The sequence below is a fragment of the Acanthopagrus latus genome, chromosome 14 (assembly GCF_904848185.1).
Source record: "Acanthopagrus latus isolate v.2019 chromosome 14, fAcaLat1.1, whole genome shotgun sequence".
Taxonomy (NCBI): domain Eukaryota; kingdom Metazoa; phylum Chordata; class Actinopteri; order Spariformes; family Sparidae; genus Acanthopagrus; species Acanthopagrus latus.
In genome coordinates this window covers 15046350-15064094 of record NC_051052.1, presented here as the reverse complement: position 1 = coordinate 15064094, position 17745 = coordinate 15046350, and the positions used below count along the sequence as shown (strand labels likewise).

The window sequence follows — 17745 nt, the reverse complement described above, 5'->3', positions numbered from 1 at the left end:
AAGGGAACGAAAGAACTATAAACACAGTGTCCTGAGGTGTTTTAAGGCCAAAATCAAAAATGCAGATTTGGAAATATCGAGCAATGTCGCCTTCTATAAATCCTGATCAGGTTAGGCTGCTTGGCCTTCATGTGTGAAGGATGGACAAGAAACTTAGCCGGCCTCTCATCCATGATTAACTGCACACTGCACGGAAAGAAAATATGTCTCCAAAACTCTGCAACTCACACCAAAACAGTCTAGACTGATAACTAGTGTGACAAGTAAGAGGGAAAATATGTATTTTATTTTATTTCTGACTAATAAAATCTGACAAATGTTGGAAAATCAACCAAATATTGGACTTCCTGTTGGTCCAAGCAAGCAATCTGAACTTGTGATGGACATGTTTTGCACTCTTTATGACATTTAATGGACTAAAACTGATTTAAACTGAATAAGTTACGATGAAAAGATTCTACAGCCTTGCTAGCGGCTCTGTTAGGCTGTGTTCACGCTAACATGCTGTTTACAAGGCTGTATTAATATATAACCTACTGTATTATAATCATTGGATTTTATGCAGGCTTTCTTTTTAGCAAGAGCACCATCTTAGTTTTAAGCATGTTAGCTTCCTTTCAACAGCTAATTAGCAAAAGTGCAATTGTGGTTTATGGGATCAAAATCAAAATAATAATAATTAATCCTCAGGGGATGATGTATGAATGTTTGTGCAGAAACTCATGACAAACCATCCGAATAGTTTAGGCTTTGTTTTTTTTTTTTACTGAAATCCACAAACGTCAACCTCTCGGTGCTCTAGTGGAAAAGTCAGGGAGTCACCAGGTCATTCAGATTCATCATCTGGCAACTTTGAGTGTTAAATATGCACGTTTCGTGGTGATCCATCCAATAGCGTTTGACCGACCGACTGACCGACTTTGCAAGATAGTTCCATGCCGATAGCATGGCCGACAGTCGGCAGATTGATCAATAGCAGCAGTAATCATTACTTGTAGCACCAGAGTGAGAAATGTGAAGTGTGACTCCATATGAGTCACAGGGAGCTTGTGTTTAATACTCCAGAGAAGTCCTGACGTTAGCAGCTTTAAATGATGGTATTAAATATGACCGCACCGACAGTGTCATCCTGTCAGAGCAGACAGCGGCTGTGTGGGAAAAACTGTGGCCAGAGTGCAGAAACACACACACAGCTGCAGGCGGTGTGAGCGTGGAGGCCGCTGATAAAGTAGGTGGAGTCCAGCGCGGGTGTTATGCCAATGAATTCTCTGTCCATTTGTTTACTTTCCAGGTCGATGGGGAGGGTTCGGATGCCACCGACTCAGAAAAACAAAACAAAATGTGACGTGTGTTGAATTAGTGCCACGTTTTGTTGGCCGCCCCGCTCGTGCCAATAGCTGTCACGTCTGAGCCAGCGGGCCTGGACGGGGGTTTTGGTATGTGGTGGCTGCGGTACAAGGACGGATCAGAGCGTTACGTTCCGCTGCGTGCTGCTCGGTCATCTGACACATTCCTGTGGGAACGGTTCTCTCACGGCGGGGACAGTGCACACATCTAGAGCAGACGGACACAGCGCGAAGGCAAAGCGCCTGGAAACCAACTGAGAGGTCGTTTCAACTTCTAAAATTTGATTTTCATTTTAGTTCCGCTGACTTTTAGTTCCACACACTACCTGCTCAGCACCAAACTGCACAGACAAGTCAGTGCACATAATAGATCCTGTTCACAACATATAGGGGGCAGTGTATCACCAGAGGAATGCTAATCACTGCTAATTTTAGCTGCCGTTAGCTCAGCTTGCTGTCTGAACTGTGAGTTTTTGGACTGGGGCAGGCCGGAGCTATCTCGTTAGCATGCTAACTCCCATAAATATCTCTTCAACATAATACAGACGTGAAAACCTCAAAATTGTTTAATGCTTAAAACTGAAACTTGTACATATTTCATCGTGATATTTCATTTTTTTTCATTCAGCATAAATCACGAAAATGTAAGATCCTGGAGCTGCGTTGAGATGACTGGGTTAATTATTAACACAAAGCGAAGGCGCGCATTCTGAAAAGATGAATGAACACTAATGATCCGAGAAATCAGCAGCCCCCATATTACCGGGCATGCTTCACAGATCATTTCTAGTGAGGAGTCGTTGGAAGCACTATTAGTGCGCGGGGGGGCTGTGTTTATGTCCTCATTTCTCTCTGTGCCATTAAAACCTTCAGAGGTCTCACCTGAGGCACCTCAATCTGAGTTCATAAAGGTGAGGGATTCGTTTGGTGCTACGCGTGCTACGACCGGCTCAAAAAAAAAAAACAACACACAGAAATCTTTAATTGGCTTCGTGTTGATTCTGCATCAGGACGCTGAGAGCGCCATGTAGTTCTCCTCTGATTGCCTTCATTTTCAATTTGGCTCACTTCAGAGAAAAGCAATTTAGACGGAGCTTGCAGAGAAGTTGGAGCGTTGCATACTGACGAGGGGCCGGTCGTGTGTGTTGAGGCTTCTTCTCAGACGGACGCAGTTCACGCGGCAGGTCAATCGAAACAGATTGGAGAGCCTGTATGATAACTGTAAATCAGTGTGTTTGCAGCGGATACTCTCATCAACTGATCTTTGCTTCGGGGAGGACAGGCGGTATGATAACGGCACTGTCTCGGTCACTAATTTGTGACGCACCAGGCCGGTGAGTCCCGTAGTGTCCCGTCGTCAGCGAATGGCACATTTGACGGGTCTATTTTTAAAAATCACTTGACAACATCTGCTATTCTGGGCGAGGTAATGTGGGTTACATCTGCTCCTGTGAACTGGGCTGAAAGTGAATCTGAAATACTTCACCCGGAGTCAAGTCAGCCATGAAGGACTAAAATAAAATGAGGAACGGACTATATTTAAGGATTTTTGGTGATAATACAGCAGATTCACTGTTAGATAATGACATTTTTGCTCTTACTGTCACTCTACTGTACCAACATATCTGTGTCAAAGCCTTATACAGCTGGATCTTCTGTGCCGTTGTTGCCAAAAGAATGAACGTATTTATTTGGATTCATTCCTGCATTCGATGCTCGCTCAGGCACCAATAGTGTATTAATCCACCGCTCTAAATAGTCCCCAAGAAAAGTACTGTTTGCTTTTTTTCGAGGTGACATTTGCCATAAACTACAGTGCCCAGCTGTTTTGGGAAATTACTGAGACATTTGTAAGAATGAAGTGATGTATTGTAAGTCTTTTATTAAAGATTTACAACATCAGTAAGAGCTGATTAGGAAAGTTAGAAGTAAGAGGTAACGGAAGATGTTAACGTCCTCAGTTTGAGTCTTTTAACTGGCAGCAGCCGAGCTTCTAATCCAAATAAAGTGCACATTTTAACCTTGTTTCCAGAAATAATGAAATGGGAGTTGATCTTTTCATCCACTACCATCAGTTGGTTGATTACTTGGATTAGGTGCAGAAATCGAAAATGTGCATAGAAACAGGTGGATAAAAACGCAAACATTAACAAAACTCTTGAAACATTTTTATTTGCATCAACATTGTTTTTGTACGTTCATCGATAATAAGAGCAATTTGTCACCGACCCCTGAATAGATTCCTAAACCGAACGATCAGCTGAACCTGACGTGTGCAGGAAATCTTCGGTTTAACTCTGCTGTCATTGAACACTCGGTCAACACTTTTGTGTGTCTTCAGCTTTTTAAAAAGGCATCGGATCGATCGGTGTTCACCTCAGAGACAGTGCGGGGGGAACATTTGCCGATTGTTCCCAGCCTTTTCTTTTTTCTCGGGAGTTGTGCAGAGTCGCAGCTTGAACGAGCAGCTTTCTCCTCCCATTGGAGGCAATTAAAGGCTTCGGGCGAGGGATGCAGGGTAATTGTTTTTCCCCAGTCCTCTGACAGATTTACTGATACTGAAGCAGCTGCAGGACGTTTTACGGAAGTAGCAGCATGCTGTCCCTCCTGATGGTACAAAGTTTTAAGTCACAGCGTTTGTTCAGCGTCTGAGGGAATTTGTTTTTTTCCTCACCTGTGCTTCGTGGCTGGGATGGCGTTAGCGGCTTAGTGGACGGCGTGGAGGCATCAGCCAAACCGGCGTCCCCGTCTGCTGAAGGAGCCGCGCCCTCCTCGGCCTCCTCATCCTCCTTATCCTCTTTGCCTGGCCGCCCTGGGAAGACACATGCAGTTTAACCTATGAGACGATCAGGGAACACAACAGTGTGGTCTGAGGAGGAAGAGATTATCAAAAAAAAAAAAGGGGGAGGTTTAACCCTTTTTCTGCTCTCCGGTCAGAGGCATGTCTGAGACCTCGTGCTGCAGGAAATGGAAGGGACTATATTTCTTAACCCAGTTCTGTCAAACGGATCGCCCTATCATCCATTTAGTTAGTGGCCAGTCGTCCATGGCGCAGTCGTCTGGCCCCTCTGTAGTCTAATTGCATTGACATCCTGATGTGCGTGCGTGTGCATGGGTGTGTACATCCTGGTCCATCCTACATCCAGACCCCCCTCGTTTCAGTCGCAGAACTCAGAGAGATAGAAACGGAGCCACGTCGCCCTGTTTTCCCTTCAAATATGTTGCTTGTTTAACAGTGCGAGATCTGGGACGATAATCAGGGAAATCTGTTGATGATGAAGCCAGGAATAACAGGTACACGGTTGTTAGTTTTTACCCTCAAAAATAATCATTAATAAAGGATTTCTAGACGCACGAGGAGCAGTGGGGGGAATAATGAGCTACAATCCTAACAGCCACCAGGCAATGCGAGCTACTACCGCGCCACAGGACGCAATCTAGGCCACGCTCATAGCGCTCCGAGTTAATTATGAGTTTTAAAAGTCTCCCAAGCAAAATCTGCCTTATTGCAGGCGCGGGTCTCCACACAGCTGGAGATGTTGTTTGAGCCAAAGGAGACGGAGAGCGATGAGCAACAGAGATAAATGCTGTAAAACAAACATCATGCGTGCCCGGGCCGAGGCTCCAGGCTTACTAACACGTGTTAGTAAGACAACTCCAGAGGTGTCTAAAGTCCTCGATCGGTTGTTTCTGTAAATAAGCCTTATACAAACGTAACAACTGTACGATTCTTTAGTTTGTGCATCTCACATTTTTGTTTTTTTTGGTGGTCTAAAGCAATTTTTGTGGTTCTAAACAAAGCTTGAGGTTTTAAAGGCAGACTTCTTGGTCACTGGGAGCAAAATGTTTTTATGACTGAGGCCCAGAAAAAGAGACGTTTTACATATTATTGGTAAAACAAATTATTCACATTTGGTTTTACAGTCAGGTTACAACGTTAGATTAACACAATTGCTTAAAAATGGATCTGAATACAGTGTTTTAGTGTGTTAAGTTGGTCCAACAATTCTGTTTTTACTGCATGGTTGACTGTTTCACACCAGTCTGCTGTTGATCAATAGCTGGAAGATGGTATTGGGCTGGACATCAAGATGATACATTTAAAACACAAAACAATCAGCTTGCAAGTGTTTTATGAGGGAGGCGATGAATTTACATTACATATTAAATTAGTAGCATATCTGATTTAAAAAGGCTGTGGGTGAATTTTTGTAATTTGGCTGAAAAAAATGAAGATGCACTGAAGGTTCCGATTCCGATTTTAGTGGGTCAAAAGTGCCAGTATAGATAAATCGTCTGATATTACACATAAGGTCCCATTTTTCTTTCTTTCTTTCTTTTGCAGTGAACCCTCACATGTAGATACAACACAGACAGAGGCAGGATGTCTTGAATACCCTGAGTGCAAACAGTAAACTTCACTGTGGATTTAATAATCATAAATAACCCAAGAATCTCTCTCTGTGTTCATGTCGGTCCATATCTGACGACATACACACCGACGCTGACACGTCTGTAATTACAACCACCGTATCTGTTTGTTTTTTTGTGTTAGACTCTCAAATAGTGCGAGTCAAAGTCTTCTTTGTTCTGACAGCAGCCGACTCGAACAGGAAAAACTGTTCTGAAGCTCTTTTTCCTTGAAAAGCGTTCGCTGTCAGGACCGTTTCGTTTTTACAGTCAAGCGGCTGTTTTGTGTTGTCGAGCGAAAACATGAAAAAAAAAAAAAAAAAAAACTGGAAGGGAGACGCAGCATCCAGATCCCAGCAGCATCTCAGATCTGCGCTGATTAAATTACAGCATCTAACGAGATCTGCTCTGCAAACGGGATATGAGGACAGCAAAACATGTTCGCTCGCTCGCTCGCAAGCAAGCAAGCAAGCAGAATTACTGATGACCAGCTATGTACAAAGTCTCTGCTGACAGAGCGAAAATAAAAGCAAAGAAGGGATGAGAGGGAGTGGATCTGCATTTTACTTATTGAGCAGCTTGACGGTACACAAGTGCTGAATTATCATTTTCGCCGCCTCGTTAGTACATTGTTTTGGCCTTTGTGTCCTCAAAGTGGGACAGTCGCGGCTGCGGTAAACGACTGTTTTCACTGTCGATGGATCCATGATCTATTGTTTGGTCTGCAACCAACCTGTGAACCGGATGATATTCACATTTAAGAAGCTGGAATCGGAGCGTTAAGGTTGAGGTTTAATGCACAGATGTGGCCCAAACTGAATCCAAACTTTTGTGAGGCAGCGGCGTCCGTGTCGGTGTGGCAGTCACTCAGCGTACAGCTCCTCGTGATACCTGCAGCTTCCAGAGATTGTAAGCGAAAGATGATGTTGCACTCCGTTACACTCTGCTTTATCTACGCGAGCCCCCGAGAGAGTTTGCGAAAGAATACATGCGTGGGCTTGTAGCAAACACTCAGAGTGATAAGAAAGAAAGAAACGAGGAACGCGTTGGACGGCCGTGCAGAAGGGAGTCGGATGCTCGTAATTAGATAAATGGGATGTTACGAGTGAGAAACCCCAGCTTGACTTTTTTTTTATTAATGTGCTTGCACTGAATTGCATCACGTTGTTGCTAATACCGCTCATTTTTGAGATGGTAACTAAGGCTCCATTACTGCGTGAGGTCTTACTTTAATATCGCTCTTGAATAAAGATGAGAAATAATCCAAATTGCTTTATAACTGAATATTTGCCCAAAGTCGGCACTGATGGACTGGTATGGTAGGTGAAGTTCTCTCTGGGTGCCCTTCCAACAGACAAAATATGATGAAGTGTCTTCTAGGGTGCAATTCCTGAAGACATGTTACGATAAAGTGTCCTCTCAGGTGCCCTTGTAGTGGACAAACCATGAAGAAGTGTCCTTAGGGGCGCCCTTCCAGTGGAGAACGTGATAACATGTCCTCTAGGGTGCCATTCTAGTGGACAAAATATGAAAAAGTGTCCTCTCAGGTGGTCTTACAGTGGACAAATCATAAAACAGTGTCCTCTAAGGTGCCATTCCAGTGGACAAAATATGATAAAGTGTCTTCTAGGGTGCCATTTCCGAAGACAAATTACTCTCAGGTGCCGTTCTAGTGGACAAACCCTGAAAAAGTGTCTTTTAGGGGAGCCCTTTCAGTAGAGACTGTGATAATATGTCCTCTATCGTGCCCTTCTAGTGGACCAAATATGATATCACTATAAACGTGTCATCACTTCCTGTGCTCTGGTGCCCTTCTCATTTCTCGGCCCCTCACACATCCTGAGTCCACCCCTGTCAGTCTGGGTAATTTCAGCCTGAGAGCTGTGGGTCAAATCCTAAAAACAAACAATCCTGATCCCTCCAGTGTCTTAAAACCCACAGACTCTCTCTGGTAAAAGAAGTCATTATGAGAAAGATTAACATAATATTAAAGTCAGCGCAGTGTTAAAGCCTCTTTATCCATGTTAGTTCTATACCAGGACATCAGATATTCACGTCACACGCTCTGCTTTTAAAACCCATTTCCATAACGTCAGAGGCTGCACTTTAACTTGTTTGGCATGGTGCTCCAATCACAGAGACAATATATCCTCGCAGGTGTTAATGGAGTGTGTTAAGAGTCCGGTCTCGCCGTTATAGTAATGAAAAGGAGGGAGGAGAGGCGAGAGGAAGGAGGGGGTGAAGCTCTCAGAAAGAAAATCTTGCCTTGACCCTCAGATGTTGTCCTCGACACAGATGCAGTGCTGTTTTTGTTCTTTTCACCTGACGGCCTCCTCAAGGGCACCGCCACCCGGCAAACACTCTCCCGATCAATACACCCCCCCCCCCCCACCCATTGGTCTGTGTGGTCATGAGCCACACCTCCAGCAGAGAGATGGCGCCGCTTTAAAAATTCACTTCCGGCACACAGACAGAATATTCACGTAGGGATAATGTATGATAATGCAGGGACGCCGTGCTTTCATTTTCATATCAGTCTCTCTCCCCCTCCCCGCCCGTGTCCTTTGGCAAGGTGTAATCACTTAAAAAAAAAGCACCTCATTCCTTTGGTTGTCATTTTCCTCCACAGATGACCAGAAGCTTTCCTCTCATCGTTCCCGTCAAGACGTCTCTCCAACCTACGCAGCATCCGTGGCCGTGACAAGAGAAGTGACGGGGATTTGTGTTTGTACAGAGGTTGCAAGAAAAAAGGAGGAGGGAGGGAGGAGACTAAATGGCAAGAAGCCATGTTCAGCATCCGTGAACGGCGACTGGCGAGCGGACGGTCCCACAGGAGAGGGGCTGGTTTCGCTGAGTGTGTGCTTGGAATACTGATACATGGCCCCAGCAGCAGCAGCAGCAGCAGCAGCAGCAGCAGCCCTCCCCACCTGAGCCAGCATCCCCCCATCCGTTGTTTCTGCATGCACGACCGAAAAAAACGAGTGCAGACACAACACGGGGCACCGCAGACAAAACACAACAACGTGACTTTCAGCACAAGCAGTGTGGACGATCCTGAATGGACCCTTTCACTTTCACCTTTGTAATCTCGCTGCTGTTACAGCACAGCGGCTGACAGAGCAATCTCTATCTCAAGCTCCATTTAGTAGCTGTGCTTAAGCTTTTGTCTTGAAAAAGAAACTCCTTCATCAAGATTGTCTCCAATGATTGAAAAAGCTCCAGAACAGCTACTTAATGGACCGTAACTTTTAATTTGGTTAAGTTGCTTAGAAACAGGAAGTTGAGATCATTTGAGTTGTGCTTTTGAACCAAAGGCGAATGCTAACATTTAAATATATATATAATCTTTCTACTACCTATTAGGAGACATACACATACACATTGCATACTTTTAGTGATCGCCAAGAAAATGTTATCTGTGAACTGGAAGGATCTACATAATGGAATGTACGACTGTAAGCCTACCACAGAAAATTTACGTATTTGGCACCGTACTGAACTCCACACACAGATTTAATATATCTGCACTTAAAATTCATGATGTGCTGGAGGGAGAGAAGATTTTGGTATTGGAAGTGTTCTGGTCAACGTGAGTGTTTGTTGCATGAAGGTCAACAGTCTGATTTTTGACAATTAAGCTTTTTTATTATTTTTTTTTAGCATCCATATGAAGATAGATTAAATCTGTCTCCCCGTAACGCGTTAACCCCGTCATGTGTTGAGTCGTATCTTGAGTTGTGTCTCTTGCTATGTCCTGCTTAAAGTTTGTAAGATTTTTGAGATTCCAAAGCATCAGTTTTTATTGACGAGTTGGGAATGAGATGTGAGCTTTGAATACATAAAAGCAAAAAGGCATGGAAGAGGAAGATTTAACCTCCAGTACCTGTAATTTGTTATACCAATATCCACTGGCGAGTTCAGAAACACTGATCATTGCTGCTAGAGGCTTAACTGTTGCTGGACGATAGTCGATAGTTTCCGATTGATCCACTTGTGATTTTTGCTTTGATTTTGATGCCAAATACATCAGGCTTTATCGAAAGCATGATAATAATAGTTGTGATTAAGTGCTTTATTATTGTTTTGTAAAATTGCGTCAACCGAAATAAATTTCAATTTCAAATTTTGTATTTTTTCATTTGTGCTTTTATCAGCTGACATTCGGTGGGATGCCAGATTTAAAATAGAGAATCTAGTCGATACACACTAGCAGAATATCACCACGTCCTACAACAAGCAGACACAGCTGTGTGTACACACCCACAACAACAATCAGGGTTTTATCAAACGGACGCCGTCCCTCCCCGGCTGAGAATAATCGACTCATCATCTTCAGGCTCGGCCTTTGACCTGACATGATGAATGTCTCTGTACCTGCAGGAGGATGTTCCTCTGAACACTCATTAGGAATACAGACACCAGACTGCCACCAGTGCTGGGGGATGGGCCGTGGATAAGGAGGTATTGCCGCAATGTTGTATCAAAGCCTCCCTGAAACCTAACGGCGACCAGTAGCTCTGTGGAGAGCACCACCCCCATCCAGCAGAATTCAGTCACATACTGTTTCCTTCCATTCACGGAGGTAATGGCTTATGAAATGTTGGTGCGGAATTGCTGCTTGAAAACTCATCAAAGAGTGTTTAAGGGATTAGTCAAGATTTCCCAAAAGTGATTGTGAAACGCAAAATTAACTGAGGGTTTGGATGCGGCCAGTCAACAAAGACGCATCACTCAAAAAGACTTTTAACCCATCCAGGAGATTGAGCAACAGATTCTGCTGCTTTGCTCTCCGTTCAGACGTCTCCGTGTCGTGGTCTGTGGACAGCAAGCGTCGGAAAGACAATTAAGATGTTGAATTCATGTTGTTGGAATGTGTTTGTCCGCACGGTCAGTAGCCCGAGCTAATGTCTGTCTATTAAAGGAACGGATTCACTAATTATCTCCTCATCCTTGTGCCGGTCAAGTGAAGTTTCATAGTCTTTTTTCAAGACTCTCTTTATGATTGTTGACCAGGTTTCAACAGTATCTTGATTTATGCTAATGCCCGACCTTTGACTACTTACCATGTCAGAAATGTCATTGATCAAATGAACTGTCTGCAGCCTTTTGACAGCCATCTATTGAACCCTTAAGACCTGCCAGCACGTGATTGATCACACCTATTCAGTCAATCCAGCCATTATTGATTCCTTTAACTTTGCTTACCTCCTGCTATTGGGAAGTTAACCCTTTGGCTCTCAGTTGTGCTTGTTATGGATTCTAGTTGGCGATCGATCCCCATGGCAGTGGTGATTACCCCCGGCTGTTCCTCCACAGGCCCCGACCTGGCCTCAGAGAAGCCCAGGTCGGCCTCACTCTGAGCGGGGTGAGATTCTGTCACGGTGGCCTCTCCGGCATGGAGGGTAACACTAACAGGCAAGTCTTGTGGTGTTCTGTCAGACGTGGTTTCTGAGGACCTCGGAGGGGGTCTGCTGGTCAGTGCGGTCTCCACCAGTCCTGGGATTGTTGTTGTGGTTTGGGTTGCTGCCCATGTCAAGGCAGTGGGAACTGTAGTCTCTGGCGCTATCGTCGACGGGCTCTTTTCTGTGAAATCTTCTCCATCAGTGCGTTCCTCTGGGAGGTGTTGTGTAGTGGCACCCATGCTGGGCCCGGCTGCCGGTACGGTGCCCCATGGTGGGTGGGTATGTGTCGCATTTTGTTCAGGGGTGCCTGTGCTTGTGGGACTGTTGGTGAACAGAGTGTTTCTGATAGAAGTGCTTGTGGGAGAGTAGGAGTCTGAAACAAGAGTGTCATTGTGGCTCTGCGCTGTGCTGCCGTGTGGAGAATCTGATGTCCCCGTGGGAAGTGATTCTGTTCCTATCTTCGTCACGCTGGTGAGGAGCCCTTGAGCCAACGTGGCATCAGAAATGCTCCCGTCGCCTGAACCCGAGTTGTCTTGCAACTGATCGATTGGCTCCGTCAGCTCTTTGGCGGTATTGGTCGGCGCAGCAGCCTTGTCGTTACCCTCCGAGCTTCCGTAGAAGGGGATACGGAACTGTATAGAAGGAATAGAAGGAAGCGAAGGAAGCGAAGGAAGCTTTGGCCACCAGGAAGAGCTTTGTTTTTTTTCTGGTGGGTTTTCGCTCGACGCCGTCGGTCCCCACAGGGCCTCTTCGTCAGCCACAGCCTGCTTGTTAAGTAGCACAACACACCAGAAGCAGAAGGCCAAGGTCCGGAGGAGGCGAAGCATGCTGTCGACAGTGGCGCACGGATTGGTCACATGTTGTTCTCCATCCTCTTGCTCCCCGAGGCGGGTCTGGCTGGCTCTCTCCGGCAGAACGGCCTGAAAGACAAGAAACACACCGAGTGACACACTTTTCATCCGCTCGCCAGGACAGCTAAATTTAAAGTTGACGGAAAACTTAATAGAATTCGCATCTGGTTTCGTCTTTTCTTTCTCGGTGGACACTTTTGGACGGCTGCGCTTCCGTTTCCCAGAGTGTGACCTGCTTTTCAGACTGCAAGAAGCAAATCAAGTATAGAAGCTATGGCACCGCAGATCACGACAAGAACTTAAATATTATGGGCACCCAACAATTAGTGGCGTCCCGTTAGATACTGTGGTCGGTATTTATGTCTCACGTGCGTGCTGTGTCGCAGCGGTTGGACGGCTGTACGGACCGACCAATTAAGAGCCAGAACCTCCATCCATATGTTCTCTATTCAGCTAGGAATGGTCAAGAAATAAAGTGTGTGTGAGCGACCGGGTTTGGGGAGGAACAATGTAAGAATAGGGGGACCTCCTTTTTCTTTTGTGGAGTGGTTCAAAGTCACTAGCCTGTTGCCTCAGTGAAAAGTCTGGAGCACCAAAGGAATTTCCCCTGCGAGAACAACAACCTGTATGCTTTAGCTGTACTTAACTCCCTACTAAACCCCGCCCCCCCCCCCACCTCCCTCACAGTTCTGCCCTCGCTCTCTTTCAATCTCAGATGTATTTGTTCTTTAAAGCGAAGAGATCCGTACGTGTGGGAGTAAAAAGAAAGACATCAGTATTCACAGGAATCACAAGTTCCCTCCAGCTTTCTCTGTCATCCTCTTGTCCTCTTTATGAGTGTTAGTTCACACTTTCTTCGTCGTCAGCCTCGTGCTCTCCTCTCCGACAAGTTGATTTACGACCCCCCCCCGACTCCTCCTTATTTTCCCCCTAATCCACGCCAGTTCCCCCCCCCCGCTCCCTCTGGTTCTTGCCACAAGATCAATCAGCCAGTAGCATGAGAGTCTCTGGCTCGGTCTCACCGATCAGAAGAGCAGAGACTTGACCCGGTGTCCCCCCCCCCCCGCCTGGAGGGATGAAACCAATGGCGTGCACAGGCATATGCGCGAGATACGAAGACCGACTACGAGATGGGGGGGGGGGGGGGGGGTGTCCAAACGCAGAGCTTCCCACCATAAAAAATCAGTTTGCAATGAGGTGAGGTTGTTTTTAGATGCTCGCACCGGCCCGCACCTACGCACGGTCGCATTTCATGCTCGCAGAGATGTGATTGTAGATGAATTTGGATGTCGACGCTGCGTGTTTGCGCTTGTTTGCCCACACGTACTGTTACCGAGCACTCGCACCCACGCTTGCACACTTTGTTGGCTCCTTTAAAGACATTAATAAACAAGTGAATTATGAAAGAGAAAGAGCTTGAGGAACCAAGTTTATTTTAATTAGTTGTAAAGCTCGGGGCAACACACCCTCAGTCCCTGATTGCCTTTTTTGTTGATTTGATGCATAACTGATGAATAATTTAGACACTGTTGGGAATATGTATAATTCATTCTAGCTAACGTTCTCATATTTCAAGGGAATATCCCTTTCACCAAGTCTTACCTAGTGTGGTTAAAGAAAACTCTCACTTCTGGACATACCTTCCTGCTTGTTTTTAAGTTAGCAGCCGTGGTATTGCTCCATCAGAAGGATCTTTATCAACAGTGTCTCTGTACGTCTTATATCAGCACCACAGGGGCAGTTTTCAGCAGGACTCAGTGTTCTTTCCAATCACTCAGTCATAGAGAAGACTTTCCACGTTCTCTCTCTCTCTCTCTTTCTCTCTGTGTTTGATTTGACTCAAGTACAGAAGCAGATGGTATTTTGTTGATGCTGACTCATCTTGTCACAGCGCACAGGCGAAGGTCTTTTCTCAAAGATGTTTTTCAGTATCGGGTCGTCCACCTCCAGGAAAAAGTAGCTGAAGTTATTTATTCACTGCAACTTTGATTTGATCATAACATTACAATTCACTACCCTTTTTTAAAGCCCCAATAAAGGTTTTATGTAGTTGATCGGTCATGGAAGTGTAGACGTACACTTTTGTAGGTAGGGTACTGTTTTATCCTAGACTTTATCTCCCACTCTGCTAAAGGTCCAGTGTTTAGGATTTAGAATGCTTAGAATGAAACATTAAAGGTGCAAAATGTAAGAATTTTACTCTAAAACTATAAGTATCACGCTAGTTAGCATGCTAACCAGCTAGCCCTGGACATGAGAACCTTTTTCTCCCCCCCTCACTTCAAAAAGGTCCTGTGCTAGCGCTGTAAGCATCAAATCTCCGGCTAGCTGCATGGCTAACTGAGCTAAGAGTAGCTACAGTCAGAAACAGAGTACAATTAGCAGCAGTTAGCCACTCTGGTGACATGCTGTTCTTATGTGTTTGGAGTTCAACAGGTGGTTGATTCTTACATACTGTACCTTTAGAGTTGTGGGCCAAAAAAAACAACAAAAAACAAAACAACGAGCAAAAAGACACTAAAACGCTGCACAGAGCTCTGTGGGTTAGTCAGTGAGTCAAAATATCTAGAGTGGTGAACAAAAGGGGTGTAGAGTGGTGTCTTTTAAAGCTGCTGTAGGCGTTGTTTTAGCTAACTTCCTGTCTGTTAGGCAGTTAGGAGTTCCCTCCGTCCTCTACGTCACCACATGCATATACTTGAGGTGTTGGATGCATTTCCTGTCTCATAAAAAACAATTAAAAGATTTTTGGACTCCCTCTGGACCCACACAATCATTAGTCTTAGTTTAGACAAACTAGCAATCAAGCTAACAAATTGATCACCTAATGTACGAGCCGCTAAACATTCAAAGTATGCCACAGCTCGAGCTCGACTGTGATTCCAGCTCGGGCTTTTAAACTTTTTTCTTGTCACCCGCATCAAACACGCCTGTTACTGTGGAGGCATTGTCTGGTTTGACAGGCAGCAGAGCGAGTGGAAAGGAGCCGTAAAAAGTGTCTGTGGGGAATTTACAAGTCCCCCTCTATTATTTTCGCTGGCGGTTCGTCTCGCCGCTCCCGACAAAGACACTGTAGCGTGCTCAGCGGAGCAGAGACGGAAGAAGAGGAGGAGGAAAGAAGGGCAAGAGAGCAGAAGACAAGGGCAACGGAGGAGACGGAGACAAAGAGACCATATTGACATTCAGTCGCGGCATTCGCAGTGGAGGAGAGTAAACTCTGCGGCAGTCTCCCTAATGCTCATCTCAGTTTGTTGCCAGAGCCTCTTTTATTAACTCTGCAAACACACTCCTGTCTTCCAATTTAGACCCCCCCCCCCCGCCTCACTCCTCCCAGGACCATCAGCCATCTTGCTCTCAATCAGCCGTCAACCTGCTCCACCACATTTCTCCACGGAAATTACCCTCGTCGTAAATTAATCTGCCGGCGTTTTTTTTTTTTTTTTTTACGCCGTTACAAGTCCAACTGAGATAACAAGGCCACGGTGGTGAAGCTAACGAGAGGGAGAAAGATGAAGAGGAAGAAATAAAGCTATAAAAAAATTAAAAAAGGAGACTGGATTAGAGATGTGTGTTGCTCCTGAGTGATTGAAATGGAGACAGCTCTACCAACGCCAATGGAGACGGATTGACTGCGGTCAACGTCATTACTATTTAACAAACCTGCTGTGAGCACGGCGAGGCCCGGGGATCAATGACACCGGACAGGATAATGGAGTAATTTACCTCCCCTGCAAATGGCTACTGTTGTGGTGCCGGCGGTTTCTCTCTGAATGTGCCGTGTGGGTGTGCATATTTACAAGCGCTAGTTTCCACTCTAGTATTATTCCCATGGATATATGAAGGTGCAGTTTGTATATACGTGCGCGCCCGCCCACGTGCAGCCGGGTCTTGTGTTTTCCATCGCGGCTCTTCAACGCCACGGGGCTCGATCTCCCATCTAAGGAGTCAACTTATGGCTTTTTCCTGTTGTCCCCTCCTGACTTTGGCGCCATGCGCGGATGTCAATACTGCACAGATTCAATCTGACCGGCCGCTGTAAGCCAGCAGGGGATTTATTCTGCATAAAGCGGCACATTTGAAGGGCTTTATGAGGCGTTAGAGAGCTTAGCGTAGCGAGCAAGTGTCCCGTCCATCCATCTATCGATCTGGTGAAGTTGTCATCGTGGTCGTGGACACGAAAGAGGGATGGAGGGAAAAGCCAGGAAAAAGTGACAATTTCAGGTGATTGATGTTTTAATTTCAAAGATTTCATTCAATGCACGTTCAAGGATTCATTTTTTTCCGGCTGGTTTATCTTAACATCGTGGCAAGGCGACGATAATTATATCAATAAAGATTGATTAGGTATATGTTCCATGTCAATATTGTACTTAGCAATGAATCAGCCAGGTTATTGGTGTGCTAGAGTATCATGTTTCATCATAGGACAGACACATGTTGTTCATTTCAGTGCATGTTCATTTTAAAGGAATAGTAATTTTCTCTCTTGCTGAGAGAAAACCAGTCAACTCTTCAAGAGCTTATTCATTCCCCGTATTGATGAGTTGTGAATCAATTTTCTTACCAACACCAGCTTTGAACAAAGACAATATAACATGTTGATTTTTAAGCCGAACCACCTGTTTTCATTCTTTATTCTAATCTAAAATAATCTGCGTCTGGCTGTAGTCTTTACAGGAAGGCTGTGAGAGTGGCGTCGATCTCGTCATCCAACTCTAACCCACAGATTCCGATGCACATCTGATCGAGGAAGAACAGTGTCGGAAACCTTAACAGTTAACTTAAAACGCACAAAAAGAAGAAATTGTTTACTACGTAGCCTCTGACAGAAGCACAATTATCGAGGAAAAGAGGCAAAATTCAGACCGAGCAAGTCTCAACAATATCAGGCAGGTTTCTGAAACACTGGGGTGTAAAGCCACGAGAAAGACGGACCCAAACAAGGCTTAAGCCATAAATCCTCCCATTTTAGATGCCAATTTTAAAAAAACACATATTTCTAATGGATTTTGAATAATGTACCCATCTGTGTTTACATTGGTTGCCTATAAACCTCTATAACACCACTTGGAAACACTAAGGGGGGAAAGTTGTCTGTTGCCACTGTAAGATCACTGTTTAATTCCTCATTTGGCATCATTTTCATTCTCTGTCCTCCCGTTTCGAACGCATCCTACTGTGAGTTGCGAGGTACAGATCCGCTGATAGAAATGGTTCAACCAGCCGTGGTCAATAGTCCCCTGGACACTATTGATCGTAACGAGAACTGCTCTCACGGCCACAAATAGCCAAACCTGTGAGCAGCATCGCGGGGCACGACTCCAACAGGTTTACTTACCGCGTGTCCTGCGAGGCTCTACAGCCGGACGGCTTCCCGAGTCATGCTATTTACAAACGAGATTAATGTCGTGCTCTTCTAATCTGCGGGGTTTCCTCTGGACATTTTACAAATCCAGTCTCAGAACATTGGCAGCAACACTAAAAAGAAAAAAAAAACTCCCCTGGACTTTTCATTTGTACGGGAAAAACTTGATTCGCTCAAATGTAATTTTTCCATTTTCTGGGATTAGCTTGCTGCTCTGAACATCTTCCACGCCTCTTATACTCCTTTAAATCCCTACTCATGAAACGTATTCCTCCTGTGCTTGAAAATGACATTAATTGTGTCAGGGCTAATGCTTGTGTTAGCCTAAGAGCTGATGAATGCAGTGAACCTGCCGGCTATAAAAGGGCGCTCTC

General features: G+C 45.1%; 1 protein-coding gene and 1 long non-coding RNA gene across 3 annotated transcripts in view; one reads left to right on the top strand and one right to left on the bottom strand.

The window, feature by feature from the left end:
- Window positions 1–17745, bottom strand: part of LOC119032839 (proline rich transmembrane protein 4) — a 33388-nt gene that overhangs the window by 5370 nt on the left and 10273 nt on the right. For both annotated transcript variants that reach the window (XM_037122428.1, XM_037122427.1), the window contains exons 2-3: window positions 10962–12078; window positions 4021–4158 (exon numbers count right to left, since the gene is read on the bottom strand). In XM_037122428.1, the coding sequence (XP_036978323.1) occupies window positions 4021–4158; window positions 10962–11985 (1162 nt within the window). In that variant the 5' untranslated portion in view covers window positions 11986–12078. The remainder of the gene's footprint in view (window positions 1–4020; window positions 4159–10961; window positions 12079–17745) is intronic.
- On the top strand, window positions 1250–9883 carry LOC119032844. The gene is made up of 2 exons (XR_005079059.1): window positions 1250–1607; window positions 8386–9883. It is a non-coding gene; the product is annotated as an uncharacterized LOC119032844 (long non-coding RNA).